The 18,231-nt window shown below is 47.7% G+C and overlaps 1 protein-coding gene across 2 annotated transcripts; it reads right to left on the reverse strand.

Moving 5' to 3' along the window:
- Window positions 1-1,234: 1,234 nt before the first annotated feature.
- scn4ab (sodium channel, voltage-gated, type IV, alpha, b) lies at window positions 1,235-17,879 on the reverse strand. Of its 2 annotated transcripts, XM_086185785.1 has the most exons (31): window positions 17,661-17,878; window positions 14,908-15,091; window positions 14,497-14,634; window positions 14,259-14,377; window positions 14,075-14,164; window positions 13,633-13,761; window positions 13,443-13,534; window positions 12,907-13,098; window positions 12,681-12,744; window positions 12,447-12,588; window positions 11,703-11,903; window positions 11,305-11,413; window positions 10,977-11,215; window positions 10,705-10,776; window positions 10,520-10,621; window positions 10,092-10,448; window positions 9,586-9,775; window positions 9,266-9,468; window positions 9,045-9,153; window positions 8,793-8,947; window positions 7,615-7,788; window positions 7,332-7,454; window positions 6,173-6,457; window positions 5,901-5,954; window positions 5,613-5,750; window positions 5,405-5,509; window positions 4,114-4,384; window positions 3,261-3,882; window positions 3,037-3,181; window positions 2,865-2,942; window positions 1,235-2,223 (listed from the first exon to the last, which is right to left on the reverse strand). In XM_086185785.1, exons 1-31 carry the CDS (start codon window positions 17,762-17,764, stop codon window positions 1,876-1,878), a joined length of 5,334 nt encoding a protein of 1,777 aa, XP_086041911.1. In that variant the 5' UTR covers window positions 17,765-17,878; the 3' UTR covers window positions 1,235-1,875. The 2 variants fall into 2 exon arrangements, with proteins under 2 accessions (XP_086041911.1, XP_086041909.1); XM_086185783.1 differs by having other exon boundaries at window positions 12,681-13,098; window positions 17,661-17,879.
- Between the last annotated feature and the right edge of the window lie 352 nt (window positions 17,880-18,231).

The raw sequence follows: 18,231 nt of genomic DNA on the forward strand, positions 1-18,231 counted from the left end.
GCTTGACACTATAAGAACTTCCAGCAGACTCACAAACCACTGTAGCGTCACAGCTCTGGCTGACACGAGGAAAGTCCTTCCTTCCTGTCCCTGTTTGTCATGTTGTTCTTTGGGTGATGTGTTTGTAATCATGGCATCACACACACACACATTGCAGGGGTCCACTGACATGAACGAGTGCTGTGAATATTGAAGGAGAGTAAACGTGCCATCATGAAGCGCAGAGGGATTCGAGTGTCCGGTAGCCTTCTCGTCTCAGATGCCCTGCTGTTTCATCGGTCACTCAGCCTGTCACATCTGGATCAGGAAGTCCAAAATCACAGTGTGACTTCACTCAATGATGCAATGTACAAAGTGTTACATCATCAGTGCTGAGACCCCCGATCAGAGTGAGGGAATTACTTCCTAAGCATCCCAGGGAGCAGGGAGCAGACAGCAGGAACCTCAGAGAGAGACACAGAGGGGGCGTCCCACAGGGGAGCAAGAATCTCAGGATATTCAACAAGCTGCCATTTCTTGATTACAAAAATATGAGTCGTTGACGAAAGCTTGTGAATATTTAGCAGCTTCGCAAGGCTCCTGCTGGTCCACGGAGCGTTCCTCATGTGCCCAGATGTTCCATGGAACCTTGATTCTTTTACCAGGCATGTGGGAACCGTTCCTGCACAGGTGAGCTGATGAAGGACGACCGAGAGGTTCTCAACACTTCACGTTCCACCACTTTGGTTTCAATTCTTCAGCAACATGAAGTGATCGATTACAAAGTTCACCACAGTGAGAGGAAACAAACAACATTCCTCCTGATCAGATATAAATACTGATCAATGCCTGATATAGCTGGAGAGTAGCTGATCAATAACATGTAAATGGTAAATAGGTGATTGTTATTAAGTGTGACTTCCAAACATTGATCAAAAACTGATACCTGGTCAATAGCTGATCACTTAAGTACACAACTGAACCATAACTGGAGAATGACTGGTCACTTACAGGTAAAACTGATTCATAACTGAAATACCTGGTCAAAAACTGATCAATAACTGATATACCTGATCAAAAACTGATCAATAACTGATATACCTGATCAAAAACTGATCAGTAACTGATATACCTGGTCAAAAACTGATCAATAACTGATATACCTGGTCAAAAACTGATCAGTTAATAACTGATCAATAACTGCCAAGGAAAAAACACCAGACAGTAAAGACAAGATGGAATTATGAATCAATTTCTGTTTATCAAACACGTTTATCGACAAATAATTCATTGTAGAAAGAGAAAAGGTTTCGTTGTTATTGTTTTTTTAGGAACATGCAGTTATGAGATTTTCTTCATCTACGTTCTAAATGTTTCACACAACAGACGTTCTCGTCACAGGTTCCAACAGGCTCAACATATCCAGGGCGTCTTTCAGTGACCTCGTGACCTCGCCAGTCTGGTTGACCAGTCACACACTCAGAGGGAGGAAGACGGAAAGAACCGGCTGACTGATCAATAATCAATATCCCGTCCTTATCAATGAGATCTTTGACACCAATCAGAATGAACACGGACGAAGTAACGGGACTCCTGACGCGCGATGTGGCAGGCGAAATGTCAGGATGGCGTTTGAGCTTTTTTCCCTCCCACTGGTCATCAGAGGTGTCAATCACTGGAAGATTTGACCATGGAGTCAGAGCAGTGGAGCGTCTGGATTATTGATCATCAGATTAGTAAACGCAGTCACAGTTGACTGATGACATCACAGTCGTGTTAGGGAGCTGATTAATGACTCAGCTCATCCAGGAAGAGAACGGTTAGTCTGCCCCCCCCCCAACAGGAAAGACGTTAGTTGGCTCAGTGCCAAGGAAAGAGTAGAATGACCCGCCACCATCAGACCATTGACTCCCTCAGGTTCTCATCTGGCAGGATGCCAGATGCATCTAGCGGTGGAGCGGCGTGGAGGAGAGACTCTCTCTGAAGCTCCACTTGAGCACCGTCGGCCGCCATCTTGGTCTTCTCACCGTCTCCATACAGCTCACTGAAGCGTTTGCAGAGAAGTCCCTCCGTCCCCGGCTTAAACGCAGCGTCTTGCCGCCCCTCCGTCTTTTCTCTGTATTTGTGCGATGCCAGTTTGACTGTCAGCTGCAGGAGGTGTTTCCTGTACGCCCTCTGGATCACCGTTGCTGCCACCTCTTCCTGTTTCCTTCTCAGAGTGCTGCTGATTGGCTCATACGACACCTGCAGGCAATGACATCACCTGTTAGATCAGAGGGAGGCTTTGACAAACTCTTGGTTGACCAAAATGGCTCCGCTACGTGTAGGTGGCACAATGTGTGTTAAAGTGATGTGACATCACCACGGAAACAGTTTAAGAAATTATCAGTCAGATCCCAAATGTAGGGTAGGGTAGAGTAGAGTAGAGTGGGATAGGATAGAGAATAGTAGAGTGGGATAGAGTAGGGTAGAGTAGAGCAGGGTAGAGTCGAGTAGAGTAGGGTAGGGTAGGGTAGAGTAGGGTAGAGTAGAGTGGGATAGAGTAGAGTGGGATAGGGTAGGGTAGAGTAGAGTAGGGTAGAGTAGAGTATGGCAGAATAGGGTAGGGTAGAGTGGGATAAAGTAGAGTAGAGTGGGATAGGGTAGGGTAGAGTACAGTAGGGTAGAGTAGAGTGGGATAGAGTAGAGTATGGTAGAATAGGGTAGAGTAGAGTAGGGTAGAGTAGAGTGGGATAGGGTAGGGTAGAGTAGAGTAGGACAGTGTAGAGTAGGGTTGGGACGAGTAGAGTAGAGTGGGATAAAGTAGGGTAGGGTAGAGTAGGGTAGGGTAGAGTAGGGTAGGGTAGAGTAGAGTAGGGTAAAGTAGAGTAGAGTAGGAGTAGAACCTTTGAGGGGTTGTTGGCCATGAACTTCTCCTCCATGCTGGCTTTGAGGGCGTCCATCTCTCCAGAGTCTCCGAGCACCTGCTCTCACACACACAGGGGAAACGTTCATTATGACTCAATAAGAGCACAAGGCAGCAGAACACGGAACCCACAGGGTGTGAAAGGTCACGACCTGTGCGGTGAGGGCCAGCAGGATGTCCAGACAGTGGATCTTGTCTCCAGGAACCAGAGGCAGATCCATGTTGATCAGTTTGACGGTGTTTGGTTTGGGAATCCTCAGAGGGTCCTTGAGAGCATCGCAGAACTCAGACAGCTTACTGAGGAACGCAGCGGAGTTGATTCATGACAACTTGACTTGAGGGAAGGAAAGACGCCGTTTCTGTGCAGAAGACTCACCTGTACTGGATAAACTGTGAGGCGTCCGGGTCAAACTTCTCCCAGGTTTCGTAGAACATCTCAAAGTCATCCTCGCAGAGTGGATCGGCGCTCTCCTCTGTGGCCACGTTGAAGTTCTCCAGGATGATGGCGATGTACATGTTGACCACCACCAAGAAGGACATGATGATGTAGGTGGTGAGGAAGACGATGCCCACAGCGGGACTGCCACAGTCTCCCCGGACTGTCGTTCCCGGGTGTTCGACTTCGGGGTCGCAGTCCGGTGGTGTGTTCATGATGGGGTACAGCAGCCCGTCCCATCCAGCTGACGTGGTGATCGTGAACAGACAGATCATGCTGTTCCCGAACGTCTCAAAGTTAAACATGTCATCGATCAATGCCTCCTTCCTCACGTAAGCAAAGTTTGACATGCCGAAGATGGAGAATATGAACATGACAAGGAAGAGGAGGAGACCTATGTTGAATAGTGCAGGAAGTGACATCATCAGGGCAAAGAGCAGCGTCCGGATCCCCTTGGCTCCTCGGATGATACGAAGAATTCGGCCGATGCGCGCCAGTCGGATGACGCGGAAGAGCGTTGGCGAGACAAAATACTTTTCTATGAGGTCAGCAAGGACAAGGCCTGAAGGAGCAGAGGCAGACGTGTGAGACTCCGCCTTCTTTTCTTGTGGTATCAAAATCGCAACTAAATGACAAATGAGCACCTGGACACAGTTTCAGAGCTCTGTTTCCCTTAAAACAAAAAAAAAGATCTTATTGACTCTGATTTAAAGGAGAGGACTTGGTTATACAGGACTCAACGACATCACCAGACGAGACAATGACATCAGTGGTTGGCAGATGGCCGGCTTACCTACGATAGACAGGATGACCACCACAAAGTCAAAGATGTTCCAACCGACGGAGAAGTAGTGGTGCCGGAGCGCAATGATTTTCAGCACGCACTCTAAGGTGAAGATGACAATGAAGATAAAGTTGATCCAGTGCAGAATAAACTCTTTCTCCTCACTCTGCTCGTCCGTCTCCACCATCATGGTCACCATGTTGAGGCAGATCAACACCATGATGAAGATGTCAAAAATCTGTTGGGTCACCAGATCGAAGACCAGACCCTGGAGCTTATTCTGGAGAGAGAGAAGAGGACAATGGTGTCAGGGAGACGTTTAAACTCTGAACTGAACCTCATACCCTGACCTCAGCAAGACCTGGCAGGAGGGCGTGTTCGAACGTCCCACTGCCTCCTAACCCCGTCCGTTTCCTTTCCCTCGTTTTTCCTTCCTACATTTGAGTGCTGACAAACGGCTGGGGATCTCTGAGGTATGAACCTTTAATTTCTGTTCCGGTTGCTGATGAGCAGAACACGGATTCACGTTTCTTTAATCACAAGAAAGAAAACCTCAAACAGGAATAATGTGTATTTTTTTTAAATTTGGTTTCGTCAAACTGTGGTAACGAATCTTTAGAAGGGAGGTATAGATGCCGATCCGTGTTTGGGCCGCCGCTCGCGTTGTTTGTTTTTTTTTCTGTCAACAGTTGAGTGGTGTGTCACTTTCATGGTTGCTGCTGCTGCAAGGGATTGTGGGAAAGGATGGTCTGGAGTATCCTACCCTTCTTTCCTTGGAGTTTTAGAGAATTGGAATGGCTGTTATCATGGTGGCCTTGGAGATCCTTCTGGGTCCCATCTCCCTGAAGGACCCTTCCTAAGAAATATAGACTTTTTGAATGCACCAGTGGCGGCACAGTGGTGCAGATGTCAGCACTGTCACCTCCCAGCAAGAAGGTTGTGGGTGGAGCCCCGGCTGGAGCACGGGGTCTTTCTGGGTGAGTCTGCATGTTCTCCCTGTTCCTGCTGGGTTCTCTCTGGTACTCCAGCTTCCTCCACAGTCCAAAGACATCAAGAGGGACCAGGTTAATCCAGACTCTAAATTGACCGTAGGCGTGGCTGGGAGAGCCAATGGTTGTCTGTCTTTATGTGTTGGCCCTGCCATGGACTGGTGACCCGTCCAAGGGGAACCCGCCTCTCACCTGAAGGCTGCTCCATCCCCCACCACCCGTATTAGGATAAGCAGTAGAAAACGGATGGATGGATGAACGCACCAGTTGAAATTGACTTCAGAAAGACGGGACAGGAAGTCTGAACTCACCGTGGGTCGTGGAATAGGCTTCTGAGGTTTCTTGGATCCCAGTTTCTTCATGGCGTTGTAATATTTCTTCTGCTCCTCCGTCATGAAAATATCAGTTCCCCCCAAGTAAAGAAGGAGGAGAAGACAAAGCCAGTAATGAATATTTAGTATTAATACGATATATCATTCCGTCTGTCTGTCTCTGTTAATGACAGAGGGGGGAACTTATCTTGGCCTTCTGCTGGTTGAAGTTGTCGATGATGACACCGATGAAGAGGTTTAGGGTGAAGAAGGATCCGAAGATGATGAAGCAGACAAAGTACAGGTACATGTACAAATTGCTCTCATATACTGGCTGCATCTCCACCTACACACACACACACACACACACACACACGGTTCGTTACAGATGCTCTGTTAGCAGGAGCTATATACTGCATAAACACCAGTATCATCAGTATTACTGAGAGCACCAGTACCACCTTTATACTTGTACCACAATCAGAGATGGACTAACCGCTCTGGAGTCCACTGCTGCGTACATAATATTCATCCATCCTTTAAATGTTGCCTAACAGAAACAAAACTCATTAAATCTCAGTTTGAAACACTGAATACAAAACACAGAATCATCAGTTGGATTCGGAAGATTGACGGAACGCAAACTAAGATATCCATTCAATCTCCACTCAGGTTCACTCATATCAGGTCCTCACAAAACCTCGTACTTCAACTGCAGTTGGCGAAAAATTCTAAAATACAGTTGAACATGACATTCATCGTACTGACCACTTGCAGGAGCGACAGGTAGCCCATCCCCACGTTGTCGAAGTTAACCTTGATGTTCTTCCAGCGGACTTCGGTGTAGCCCGCCTCGATCAGGCTATCACACTCACTCTTATTGTTGACAGCGTCAGCAGAGAAATACTCTTTAGATGTTTCATTGAAGCAGTAATAAAACTTTCCTGCAAACAGGTTCACTCCCATGATGCTGAAGATCAACCAGAAGGTCAGGCACACGAGCAGCACGTTGAAGATGGACGGGATTGCTCCCACCAGAGCGTTCACAACCACCTGTGGACAGGCAGAAAGGCAGACGGACATGTCAGTACACTGAGCCTAGAACCTGGAGACAGGCAGACAGGCTGACAGACAGTGGGAGGTTACCCATGTAGAAGGGGACTTTGGGGGGGCCTCATATCCTTAAAAGGTTCTGTAAAGGTGACAATGACCCCAAACCCTTGCAGAACATTGGGGAGCATAACATCCCTTCTTTGGCCTGAATGTCCTGCAGATCCTGTCGATGATGTGGAGGAGACATTCCCAAACAGTTGTCTTCGGGTCACACGATCCTTTCACATGGACTTTTTAAGGAGTAAAATTTCCCCAGATACCTGTTAGAACGTTCTCAGAATAGCCTGCTGCCGTAAGGACGTCACCTTGGATCATTCTCACAGTTCTTTAAAGGTTAGGGCATTCCTTTAGTGCAGATATTCTGGGACAATTAATGCGTGGAAACTTTTGGGAGAACATAGATGTGCTCCGCTCCTTCAAAGTCTCTACTCTATGTTCCCAGAACATGTGCAGACCCTAATACTGACATTACAAGAACCTTTAATGTACCAGTAATGTTTCTGGCACTTATTCATTCCCGCATCACCTACCCAGAACATTGCATTGTTTAAATACTGGAGGTGTTCCCCACCACCCAGTGAGAACATCATATAAACCTCCTCTAAAATATCGTTCCTGATACCCGATGGTCCACAAAATCAAGTCCACTCCACCTTGAAAGAACTCCACCTCCTGACAGTTGGGAAATATTTCAGGAACATTATGACGTGACATCCTTTACACCAGACTCTGACATTTGTAGCAGATAGGTGACAGACAGACAGGTGAACCTCCCACAGACCTGTCTGTCTGGGAGTCACTCTCAGAGTCTCACCCTCATGCCCTCGAAGCGAGACAGGGCCCTCAGGGGCCTCAGAGCTCTCAGAGTTCTCAGAGACTTGATGGCTCCCAGCTCAGAGAATCCCAGGATGTTTGCTGTCAGAGACACCAGAGACACCTGGAAGACATCAGACACGTAATGATGACATCACTTCATCGGCCAGGCTTCAGCCAAATGAGCCCAAATCAAGGCTGTTGCTATGGTTACCCAGAAAAGATTGTTGACATTCGCTCGAGGTATCTATAACCAATATTTTATGAATAATGAATATTCTTACATCAACGATGAGGAAGTCAAGCCAGCACCAGGCATCGGTGAAGTAGGTCTTGAACCCGTAGGCGACCCACTTGAGAAGCATCTCCACCACAAATACGTAGGTGAACACCTGGTCCGCGTACTCCAGCACCGTCTTTATGACCTGACGCTGCTCCAAGTAGATGTCCTCAAAGGCCTGTTGACACACAGCACACCTGCTGGCACCAGTGTACCCTGAACCTGAAGCAAACACCTAACCCTGAACTGGACCCTTGAACCAAACTCCAAACCAAGAATTGAACCATTGAACCCGACTCAAACCTTTAACCCTGAGCAGAACCTCTGAACCTGAATTGAACCCCTAACCCTGGCTCCAAAACCACATTTCCACTATTCCAAATTTCTATGGGGTGGTAATTTTAATTTTTACGTTTTCATCACGATGCCACTTAAAGAGGCAAACAAACATGTATTACTGATAGAAAACTGAGGGTTAACTCACCAGTGAGAGTTAAGGAAGCCATGTTAGTATTCAGCCATGTTTGTAGTCCACTATTGGTCATGCCAGCCTTGTTAGTACCTCCTCCAGCTAGTTTGCCAGCATGCTGTTGTTGTACATGTTGTATTCACCAGTTAGTATGGGCGCACATTCCCAAGAACCAATCAGATCAGAGCTGTGCAGTCATGTGACCAGATTTGATTACAGGTTTATTCCAGAGAGAAGTGTTGCGTTCAGCCACCCAAAAAAAAACAAAACCCAAAAAGAGCATTTAAAGGCAACAGTGGTGCGTTATTGTGGCGGCACGCTGGGACAAGACGAGCTTCACGCCCCGTTAAAGTAACAGCTTGCTGCTTCTCTTATGGACACAAAAAAAAACAAAAAACGCCGGCAGCCGTGACAATGACAGCGTCGCTATTGAGGACCTGATGAGGTTCTCAATAGCGTACAACAGACTTGTCCACATTCACCGACTTTGGTTGGTTCGTTGTGCTTGTTGAGTACGCCAGGGTTCATGTACACATCCTGCACATCACTCCAAGCTGGGTCAACATCCCGTTGACCAGGCTTTCTGGAATAATCCCACCTCAGAGGGATGGGACGAATACTAGAAGCTGCCAAAACTCCAGGGTGAGCCGATTTCCCGAGCTGATGCACGAAGCTCAACAAAGTTATGATACTGTGAATAAAAAAATGTTCACCAGGGCACCGCTACTCAGCAGGATCATGAAGATGATGAAGGTCTCAAAGTAGTTGTGCTCTACGATGGAGAAGCAGGCTCGTCTGAAGTTAAACCAGGCTTTCCCTCTACCCTGGGACGTGTCTATGTCCAGGAACGGACAGCGCTGGTAACATCCTGGAACGATATGAACGTAGCGCTGTTTACTCACCTGTGATCAGCTCTTTTGTGTGTGTGTGTGAGTTTGTGTATGTGTATGCGCACGCGCACGTACTGACGCTGCAGCAGTCCTCTGGCATGTTTTCATCACGATCATCTTCGCCATCATCCTCCTGAACTTCAGGAACTTTCTGCACGGTGCTACAGGCTGACGACTCGTCACCCTGACAGAAACAGATTTCACGCCTTTATGTTCGTTTTGGACTCCTGATCTTGGGTCTGTTCAAAAGTTGTCAGCACGCCGTGGTTTTCAGGACAAAACTGTGGAGGGCTTACTTGCTTGTCTTCCTCCTCTTCCCCTTCATCCTCATCAGGTGTCTCTATGTCAGACTCCGCCTTGGCGATGGGAACCTTCAGGGAGGCGATATTGTAGTAGTTGCTGCTGGCATTGATGGTCTTGACCTCTGACTCGGGTTGTTCTGAAGGCACCAGAGTCAGCGCCAAGAACTCCTTCCTGTCTGCCTCGTTGCTGTCAGCTGCTAACGATGGGGTTTTACAAACATAATGAAATGTTAGTTGAGTTTTAAAATCTAGTTTCTGTTTTTGTGAGAAAAAAAGGAACCCAGATCCTTAAAGTAAACAATGTTGGGACGTACCAGGGCGATCCGGATTAATGTGGTTCTTTTTCCCCATGATGTGTTTCAAGAACCAGGACTTGGTCCAGGATATGGCCCTGCTGATCCGGTTGACAGCAATTTGCAGATTGTTTTCTCCTTCATCTTCTGAAGCCACCAGATTATCACCACTGAAGGAGCTGAGCAGCAAGGCCAGGAACAGGTTCAGGACCTTCAACAGAACCAGGAAGAGATTTCAGGTCTTCAATAAGACCAGGAGGCGGTTCACGGAAAAGGCTCAGAACTGGCAATACATTTAAGAAGAGGTTGAGAACCTGGAACAAGATTTTGAACCATACTGATGATCTGAAACAAAGTCAGGAGCAGATTCAAGAACCCTGCTTGATCAAGAACTTGAAGAGTTGAGTCACCGGTTCATCATTCTCATTCAAGCCAGAATGCTCAACCTTTGACCCCTGACCTGGATCTGCTGGACTCTGCTGAGCAGTCAGTGGTATAGAGTAGACCAGGGTCAGGATCAGACTCACCACCAGGTTTCCAATGACCAGGACCATCATGAAGACGGTCAGACACATGGTCTGACCAGCAACCTCCATGCAGTCCCACATGGTCTCGATCCACTCGCCACACAGAATCCTGAAGATGATGAGGAAGGCGTGGAAGAAGTCATTCATGTGCCAGCGAGGAAGCTCGCAATCTTCGGAAATGCGGCAAACACAGTCTTTGTAGTTCCTCCCGAACAGCTGCATTCCAACCACGGCGAAGATAAAGACGATGATGGCCAGGACCAGGGTCAGGTTCCCCAGGGCCCCCACAGAGTTTCCAATGATCTTTATCAGCATGTTGAGGGTCGGCCATGACTTGGCCAGTTTAAACACTCGCATCTGGGCGGGAGACGCAGGCGTTATTAATTTACTGCTGCTGTTGCTGATCAGAATGATGACGTCACACTGACCAGTCGGAAGGAGCGCAGCACAGACAGGCCCTCAACATCAGCCAGCCCCAGCTCCACCAGACTTATGGTGACGATGATGCTGTCAAAGATGTTCCAACCCACCTGTAACCATGACAACCAGGCCCATCACTAATCATTATCATCACAATGTCATCAATGAATCGCAAGCACACTGCATGTCTGACCTGGAAGTAATAGTATGGGTCCATGGCCAGAATCTTGAGGATCATCTCAGCTGTGAAGATTCCAGTGAAGACCTGAAAAGAGTGAGAGGCTGAGGTCAGGGGTCACGGGTTGCGTGTGTGTGTGTGTGTGGGGGGGGGGGTCTACTGCCAACTGTGATGCAAATCACAAAAAACAGTTTCATAAAATTTTTGGCAGTTCTCTCTACAGAGGGTTAGAGTCCTGAGACATACTCTACTGCAGACAGACTCTCCGATTGCTCCACAGCACTGACCAGGTTCCCAACCGAGAGCAATTCAGCAAAGTTCTCTGTCATTGGGTAATGTTCCATGGCCATGAAGACGGTGTTGAGGACAATGCAGAGTGTGATGGCGAGGTCGAAGAACGGGTCCATGACAAAGATGTAGAGCCTCTTTTTCAGCCACAGCCAGCAGCCACAACAGTTCCACTTCAGGAAGATGTCGGCGAGCCTGTACCAACATGGAGCGCATGGACGCTGGGTGTCCTCAAACTCTGAAACACACAAGATGGTCGGTCTAGAGATTGTATGTTTACAACGTGTGTGTGTGTGTGTGTGTGTGTGTGTGTGTGTGTGTATATACCTTCCATAATAGCACCGCGTTCCTGCTTCTGACTCTTTTGATCTGTAGATAAATTCTTCTGTGGCTCTAAATCTTGTTTCTTTGGGAGCTCTGCGTGGCAGGCTACTTGCTAAAACACACAAACACACACACACACACACACACACACTGAGTCAGTCAGTTTATAAGATTCAACTGGACTTTCCTAGGGAAGTGAGCGGAGGGCCTGTGAGGAAGAGGAGCAGCGCGGAGGCAACACGTCTCACCTTTGAATGACCAAAACCTGTTTTGCTGTTTTCAAATAAAAATGATTCCGAACTCCTAAGTCGCTGTAAAGTTCTGCTGCGTCACGTTCAAGCGCTCCGTTCCTCCCTCAGCTGGGGTGTTAATAAAGTTGTGTTTGTCGTTTGTGAACTGACCTCCTGCTCTCTCTTCTTCAGCAACTCCATGATCTGAGCATATTCTTCCTCCTTCTGTTTCGCCTCAGCGATGGTGGCCCCGTTCTGTTCAGCATAAGCCATGGCGACCACTGCCAGAATGAGATTGATGAGGTAGAAGGAGCCGAGGAAGATGACGACCACGAAGAAGATCATGTAGGTTTTGCCAGCTGCACGCAACGTCTGAGGAGACAGAAAGAGTTTGACGGGTGAGAGTCTCAGCCGATCTCACTGAACCAAGGCGTGTCAACAGGTTAAGAGGTGGAGTTTTGCGCTGAATTTTTTGCATTTTTATATTTGCTCCTATCTATTTTAAAACTGGCCCCATCATAACCTCCTAGATGGAGTTAATGACAGAATGAATGGAAACCACAAAGGTAAAGCTTGGTCTGTACACTGCTGTTGGCTCTGGTTTCTCGTTTTACACGTTTGTGCGTGATGATGAAGCACTGCATGACTGTGTATGCTGGCAATTCATGAACACTTTAACAAAGCACTGTTGCACAACTCACTTCAGAAACACAATTTAGAGCTGCTGATCTTTTGTGAAAAGAGGCCACTGCCAATGCCTGCCACTAGATGCCACCACTGTGCCACTGAGGTGCTGTTAACGAGCCAGTAGGAGGAACTTGACCTGACTGTGGTTTCTCATTAGTTACAAATGTTGACTGAGGGCCAGACTGGGAGCCAGACTGGGACCAGACTGGGGAAAAGTCCATCACTGACCAGTTGGAAGAGGTTTTCCCAGAAGTCCTGGGTCATCAGCCTGAACAGAGCCAGGAAGGCCCAGCCAAAGTTGTCATAGTTGGTGTAGCCGTAGTTTGGGTTTCCTCCTGCCTTCAGACAAACATAACCCTCCGGACAGACCCTGGACAAGCATCATCATCATCATCATCATCATCATCATCATCGTCACTCTTGTTGTTGTTGTCTTGTAGTGTGGTTGCCATGTCAACGTACCCAGCGTCGGAGCTGTTTCCACACAGCAGCGCATCAAGCTGACCAGGTATGTAGTAGTAGTTGTCTGCCACACAAACACGAGTCATCAGTTTATAAATGGGGGGTATAGATGAATGGGTGAGTGGGTTGAAAAAAAAAAAAACGCCATAAATATTCCCAATCAAACCCAACATGTTCCCTCGTGTGGTGAAAAAGGTGTACTGCATCGCCATCGCCGCAGCCGTACCAGGGTTGTTGATGTAGTTCCCGAAATCTTCGTATAGTGTGTAGTTGGCCAGGACACACTTTTGCCTCAAGTTCCCCATAAAGAGCTGCAGGCCAATCAGAGCCAAGACGCTGAGGCAAAAGACCGTCAGGATCATGACATCAGCCAGCTTCTTCACTGATTGGATGAGAGCTCCCACAATCGTCTTCAGCCCTGCGAAGTTTGGAAAAAAAAAATGAGTGCCTTCAGCCAGGCCGCCGTTACATCAGATTGTGTTCTTGGCTGGTTTAGAAAAAGGTAGAATAAAAGCTGAACATTGCTACGTTATGTTGATGACATCAGATCCAGAATGTAGAGGCGGAGTCAGGAAGAGAAGACGGACGTGTTTGTGTGTGTGTGTGTGTGTGTGTGTGTGTGTGTGTCTGAAAATTGTGCTTCAACATGGTGGATTCATGACTAGAGGATGATGTCTCGTCAGGCTGAATACTTGACCTCAGCGACTGAGTTTGCAATGACAACACACACACACACACACACACACACACACACACACTGACCAGGGATAACTGTGATGGTCTTCAATGCTCGTAGAACTCGGAACGTCCTGAGTGCAGAAACATTACCCAAATCCACAAATTCTGTCAGATATCTGATTAAGGAGAGAGAGAGAGAAGTTATGGTCACATCTTCGTCATCGCTGTTGTCGTCATCATCGCCGTGTTCAACAGGTGTGTTCTTGTTTATTACGCCATGGTGATGACCATGAAGTCCAGCCAGTTCCACGGGTCTCGTAGGAAGGTGAAGCCGCCCACACAAAAACCTCTGGACAGAACCTTGACGGTGGCTTCGAAAGTGTAGATGCCCGTGAACACGTATCTGTGACGCACACACACACACACACGCCTCAGACACACATTATCTGTGACGCAGAGATTTGATTCGGAGCATCAGGTGACTTCACACGGTGTTCCAATGTTTGTGAACATGTAGGAAACGCAACACGCTGCGTTCACGAGAACATGGAGCTAAAACACTCCTCCCGTTGAGGGAGACCACCTGGAGGACCCTCGGGAACGCCGGCGGTCCGCCGACCTAGTTTAGGGCAGAACTCAAGCTGGTATGTGATGAAGATGAGGCCACTCTATCAATGTGCATGAAGCCGCTGATGTCACATGATCACATGACTCACTCCACTATCTTGCTCCATGCGGGGGGATTACTCATCGTCATGAAGACACAGTTGGTCAGAATTGTCATCATGATGAACAAACTGAATAACGTTCTGTTTTTTAAGGAAAAAATTCATTCTGGGACTGAATCAGGAAAACAACACGACCAATCAGGACGGAGAGCAGTGAGATCACAAAGGATATGAATGAATGAGGATCTTAATGGCGCCGGTTCTCAGTGAGTTGAACGGACTCAGCAGGTAGCAGGCCGGATCAGAGTTGAACCTGTAGATGATGTTTCCTTTACCGATCACGATGAATGTCTGCGGAGGTGGTGGTGGGGGGGTGGGGGGGTTAGAGTTCAGAGGTCAGACGGGTCTAAGGAGAGATGGAAGGGTGGAGAAGCAGGTCCGGGGAGTTCTCACTGAGCCAATACTTTCACCTTCTTTGATTGGTAGAAAGGATCCAGCTCCTCCAGTGGGGTGTTTAGGAGCTCGGGAGGCGGGTCTCCGTAGATGAAAGGAAGGGGCTTCCCAGCCTCCAGGTCACTGGCTGGTTTAGGAAGGTCCTCTTCTGCCACCTGTCAATCACAGAGCCGGCCAATCAGGTGTGAGTCATTGCTATCAAGTTGTTGACGATGTCTTTGTCAAAACGCAAGAGAAAAAAGAAGAGAAGAAGAAGAGAAAAATAAATCCAGCAGTAAATCAAATTGTTGTCAGCTATCAAACTGTTTCCTCTCCACTAACTTAATCATCAATATCACTGTTTTTTTCTTAAAAAAAGATATAACGACCATATCAGAATCTTTAAAATGTCATCGTCCACCAGTGAGGGGTGATGGATGTTTTTCTACCTCAACATTCTTCTCTTTCTTCCTCTGTTGCTCCTTCTGCTCTGCTTCATTGCGTCGTTGGTTCTCCTCCAGCGATGCAGGTGTAAAGCGCCTGAAGACCTCCGTACCAACAGGGGGTAGCAGAGGGGCCATCCTGGCATCCTGCAGATCTGCTCGAACGTCCCTGTTGTAAAGTAGTTCCTTCCTGGGGGGGGGGAGTGAGAACCAGGAACAGCATTTGTGAAGGACCAATTCTGAGCACCAGTTTTATTCATAGCCTTCTTTTTCTGCGCCAAACGTCATTGGAAAATAAGACCCATGAGGTCTACAAACATTTTTTTGCGAGTATCTCACATTGAGCTTAAGATCGAGTCAAAACCTCGAATTCTCTCACGTCTCTGCAAATCCTGATTTTGACAACTCCTCCGAAAACTCCTCAGATGAGGCCGATCTCACGCTGTTGTTGGGCTTCTGATAGATGAATCCAGGGGTGACAGTGGCTTAAAAGTCTTGCTGGAACTGTACGCACGCCCAAAGGGTGCGCGCCGCCGACGAAGTTTTACGGTTTTTAATTGGTTTGGGGTGATTTTTATTACAGTTTTCGGGTGTCTGTTCCCCACACAACTGCAGCCCTCATAGCCCCACCCTTCCCGCGCTACCCCTGGAAATGCTTTGAAAACTGCTTTTTACAGTTATTGCCCACTACAGCGCTGACAACAGGGAACAGGCAGACATGAAAAAACAGATCATCAGTATCTCTCAATGATTTATTCTTCTTGTAGTTTCTCACTGGCAGACTCCTCAGAGACGGTCTCTCCCTGGAACTCACTCTCATCAATGAGTGGCTCTGAGTCTGAATCTTGTGCAGTGGAGTGCAGTACCACAGCCAGGCCAGCAGGTGGGGCTTTCGTTGGTGCTGTCTACCTATTTGCTGTATCTGTGCTCTACCAGCAGAGGTCGTGCTTCACCACCAATCTTCGAGGGTGTCTGAATGGTGCCGCCGTGTTTAGGTTGTAGGAGTAGGACGAAGCAGGAGTACGTAGAACGACCAACGAAAGCCCCACCTGCTGGCCTGACTGTGGTACTGCACTCCACTCTGAACGCACCTTTCATTCATTCTCTATTATTAAGCACATGAACGCACCTTTAGTCATCAACAACGACTATAAACGTTTGTGTTGCATCAGAATGGGAGACTGTTGGTGGCGCAAACTTGGCTTGCGGGTTTTTAAGGGGGACGAAGAAGAAGTCTGCGGTGCATTGTGGGTTATAGGTTGCTCCGTAGGATGCACCTGAACCGACCTGCAATGTGGGCGTGTTTAGGCTGGAATTTAGGTTGCGAAGTAGGTCGCTACTCGCGCCAGTTGTGGTTTCGGACAGCCTACGACCTGCTCTGAGACCTACGATCAGACCTGCTTGGCAATTCGGACCCAGCGATTGTGTATGTGGGCGCACTGTGACGTCACATGAGCGCAAACCAAGCCCAGCAACTCGGTAGCTGCGCGTGCTTGCGCCCCACCCCGTGCAGCGCGCCGCGTTCAGGGTGAAACCAGACGTCGTTGTCTTTATTTACAATGGGATTTTGACAGCTCCCTTCTCCTCCTTTTTTTAACGGAACTCCGTTCCGGCCCTGAATATTTTACCGTTCCGGCTCACTTTCACCCCTGGATGAATCTGTTTGGAGACGTCTCTGTTTAAACCCCTGGCGTTAAGGTGAATCTTACATAGACGCTTGTGAATTGAAGGTGAACACTCCGCCACTAGGGGGTGCTGCAAATGCAAAAACAGACTTCTCATTATCACCTGCATGGATTTGTAGGGAATTTGATCTGCACGCTCTCAGATGAATGTTATTCACTCGCTCATTCGTTCATCAAAACCAGAAATTTAGGGAAGATTGATGCCAGCGGTTGCGACTTCCTGCACGACATCTAAATAGACGCATGTTTTCTGACAAAGAATTTGGGAGTTGTGAGAGTTGATTGATGTCATCAACCCAACATCTGGAGGGAAAAAAAAGGAAAAAAAGGCATGTAGCTCGCTTCTGTCCAGGGGTCCAGACGGTTAGTGGCCGGCTCTACAGCACGTTTGAGATGTTGACTCTCCCTGCAGCTGGTTCTTTATTGCCAGGTGTGCATTTACTTCTTCTTACGTTGTGATTTATTATCAGTTTTGCCAACTCGTCTTGTAATCGGACCAGAATTTATAAGAGAAACTGGAGTGAGATGGTTCTCTGCCCTCTAATGGCGTATCATTGAAGCTTGCGCCGACCGACTCACGTTCACATTCCTTAGGTGAGCGTCACCTGACACTGATCGCTATCAATTATCGATCGCAGTGATTGATAATGGAGTTCCCCGCCCACCGAAGTTCCTCAGCCACGAATAAACGCTCCCTTCACTTAGGCCACGCCCCTCCTGTGTATGATGCCGATGCTTGTCCCCATTTGTCCCCCCCTAGTCGAACGAAGCAGAGTCACCAGCTGGATGGACGAATTAGGTTCTAATAAAACACCAACGAACTCTTCACCTGCTCACCCCTCCTGATGACTTCAGCACTGACGCGCTGACCTGAGGGTCTCGTTGCTGAGACACTGGGTCTCACTATCAAGAGGGACTTGGTTTGGAAAATCGTACAATACAACAGAGAATGACATACAAACCGATCCATCAACACGCTACATTCATGTGGAAGCGAAGGCAGAACGAAATGCAAGAAGAAGAAAAAAAGAGAGAGTTTGTTAAACATTTTGTTTTTTGCTTTTTAAGACTTACAGTTGTGAAGGAAAAAGCTTCAGCTGATTGGTTCTCTTCAGGAGCACTTCTATCTCCTTCCCGCTCCTCAAAAACTCAAAAAGGGTCATTTTTCTGAGCTTCATGGCTGACGCTGGACGTGCCCTCACACCACTCTCACTATTCACTCTTCCTCCACAGTCTTAAGATGTCTAGTGATGACTCACAAACTCTTGTTTTTATGTGTAGTTCTGTTATTCAGAGGGGTGGCTCTTTACAGTCTGAAGCGTCCATCATTTTAACTCCGCCCTGTCCCGCCTTATCACTATGGCAACTATGATTATCTCATCTTAGAGGTTGCTCAACATGTTTCTGCGCTGTGCCTCACAATAGTTGCTTTTATTGTGTCAAAAAGTCACTTTCACTGGAAATGTTCATCTGTTCAACATCGTAGTAAACACACTCACACGCGCACACACACGCGCACATTCACACACACGCGCACATTCACACACACACACACTTTTGAGACAACAGACTTCCTTTTGTATGAATTCCTTCATCAAAGCTGGATTTCCTGGAAAGGCTCAAGGCATCCCCTATTGCCAAATCT

This window comes from Aulostomus chinensis, chromosome 18 (assembly GCF_037954235.1).
Source record: "Aulostomus chinensis isolate RoL2024-O1b breed Wild chromosome 18, RoL_Achi_v1.0, whole genome shotgun sequence".
Lineage (NCBI taxonomy): Eukaryota > Metazoa > Chordata > Actinopteri > Syngnathiformes > Aulostomidae > Aulostomus > Aulostomus chinensis.

What these genes read in the sequence shown, in the direction of transcription:
- scn4ab (XM_086185783.1), bottom strand. Translation starts at nt 17,764, where the DNA reads ATGAAGCTCAGAAAAATGACCCTTTTTGAGTTTTTGAGGAGCGGGAAG. An exon ending in ACCCATACTATTACTTCCAG is followed by an intron (nt 10,622 to 10,704) that starts GTCAGACATGCA and finishes TCATGGTTACAG; the next exon opens with GTGGGTTGGAACATCTTTGA. An exon ending in CAGCAGTGGACTCCAGAGCG is followed by an intron (nt 5,751 to 5,900) that starts GTTAGTCCATCT and finishes GTGTGTGTGTAG; the next exon opens with GTGGAGATGCAGCCAGTATA.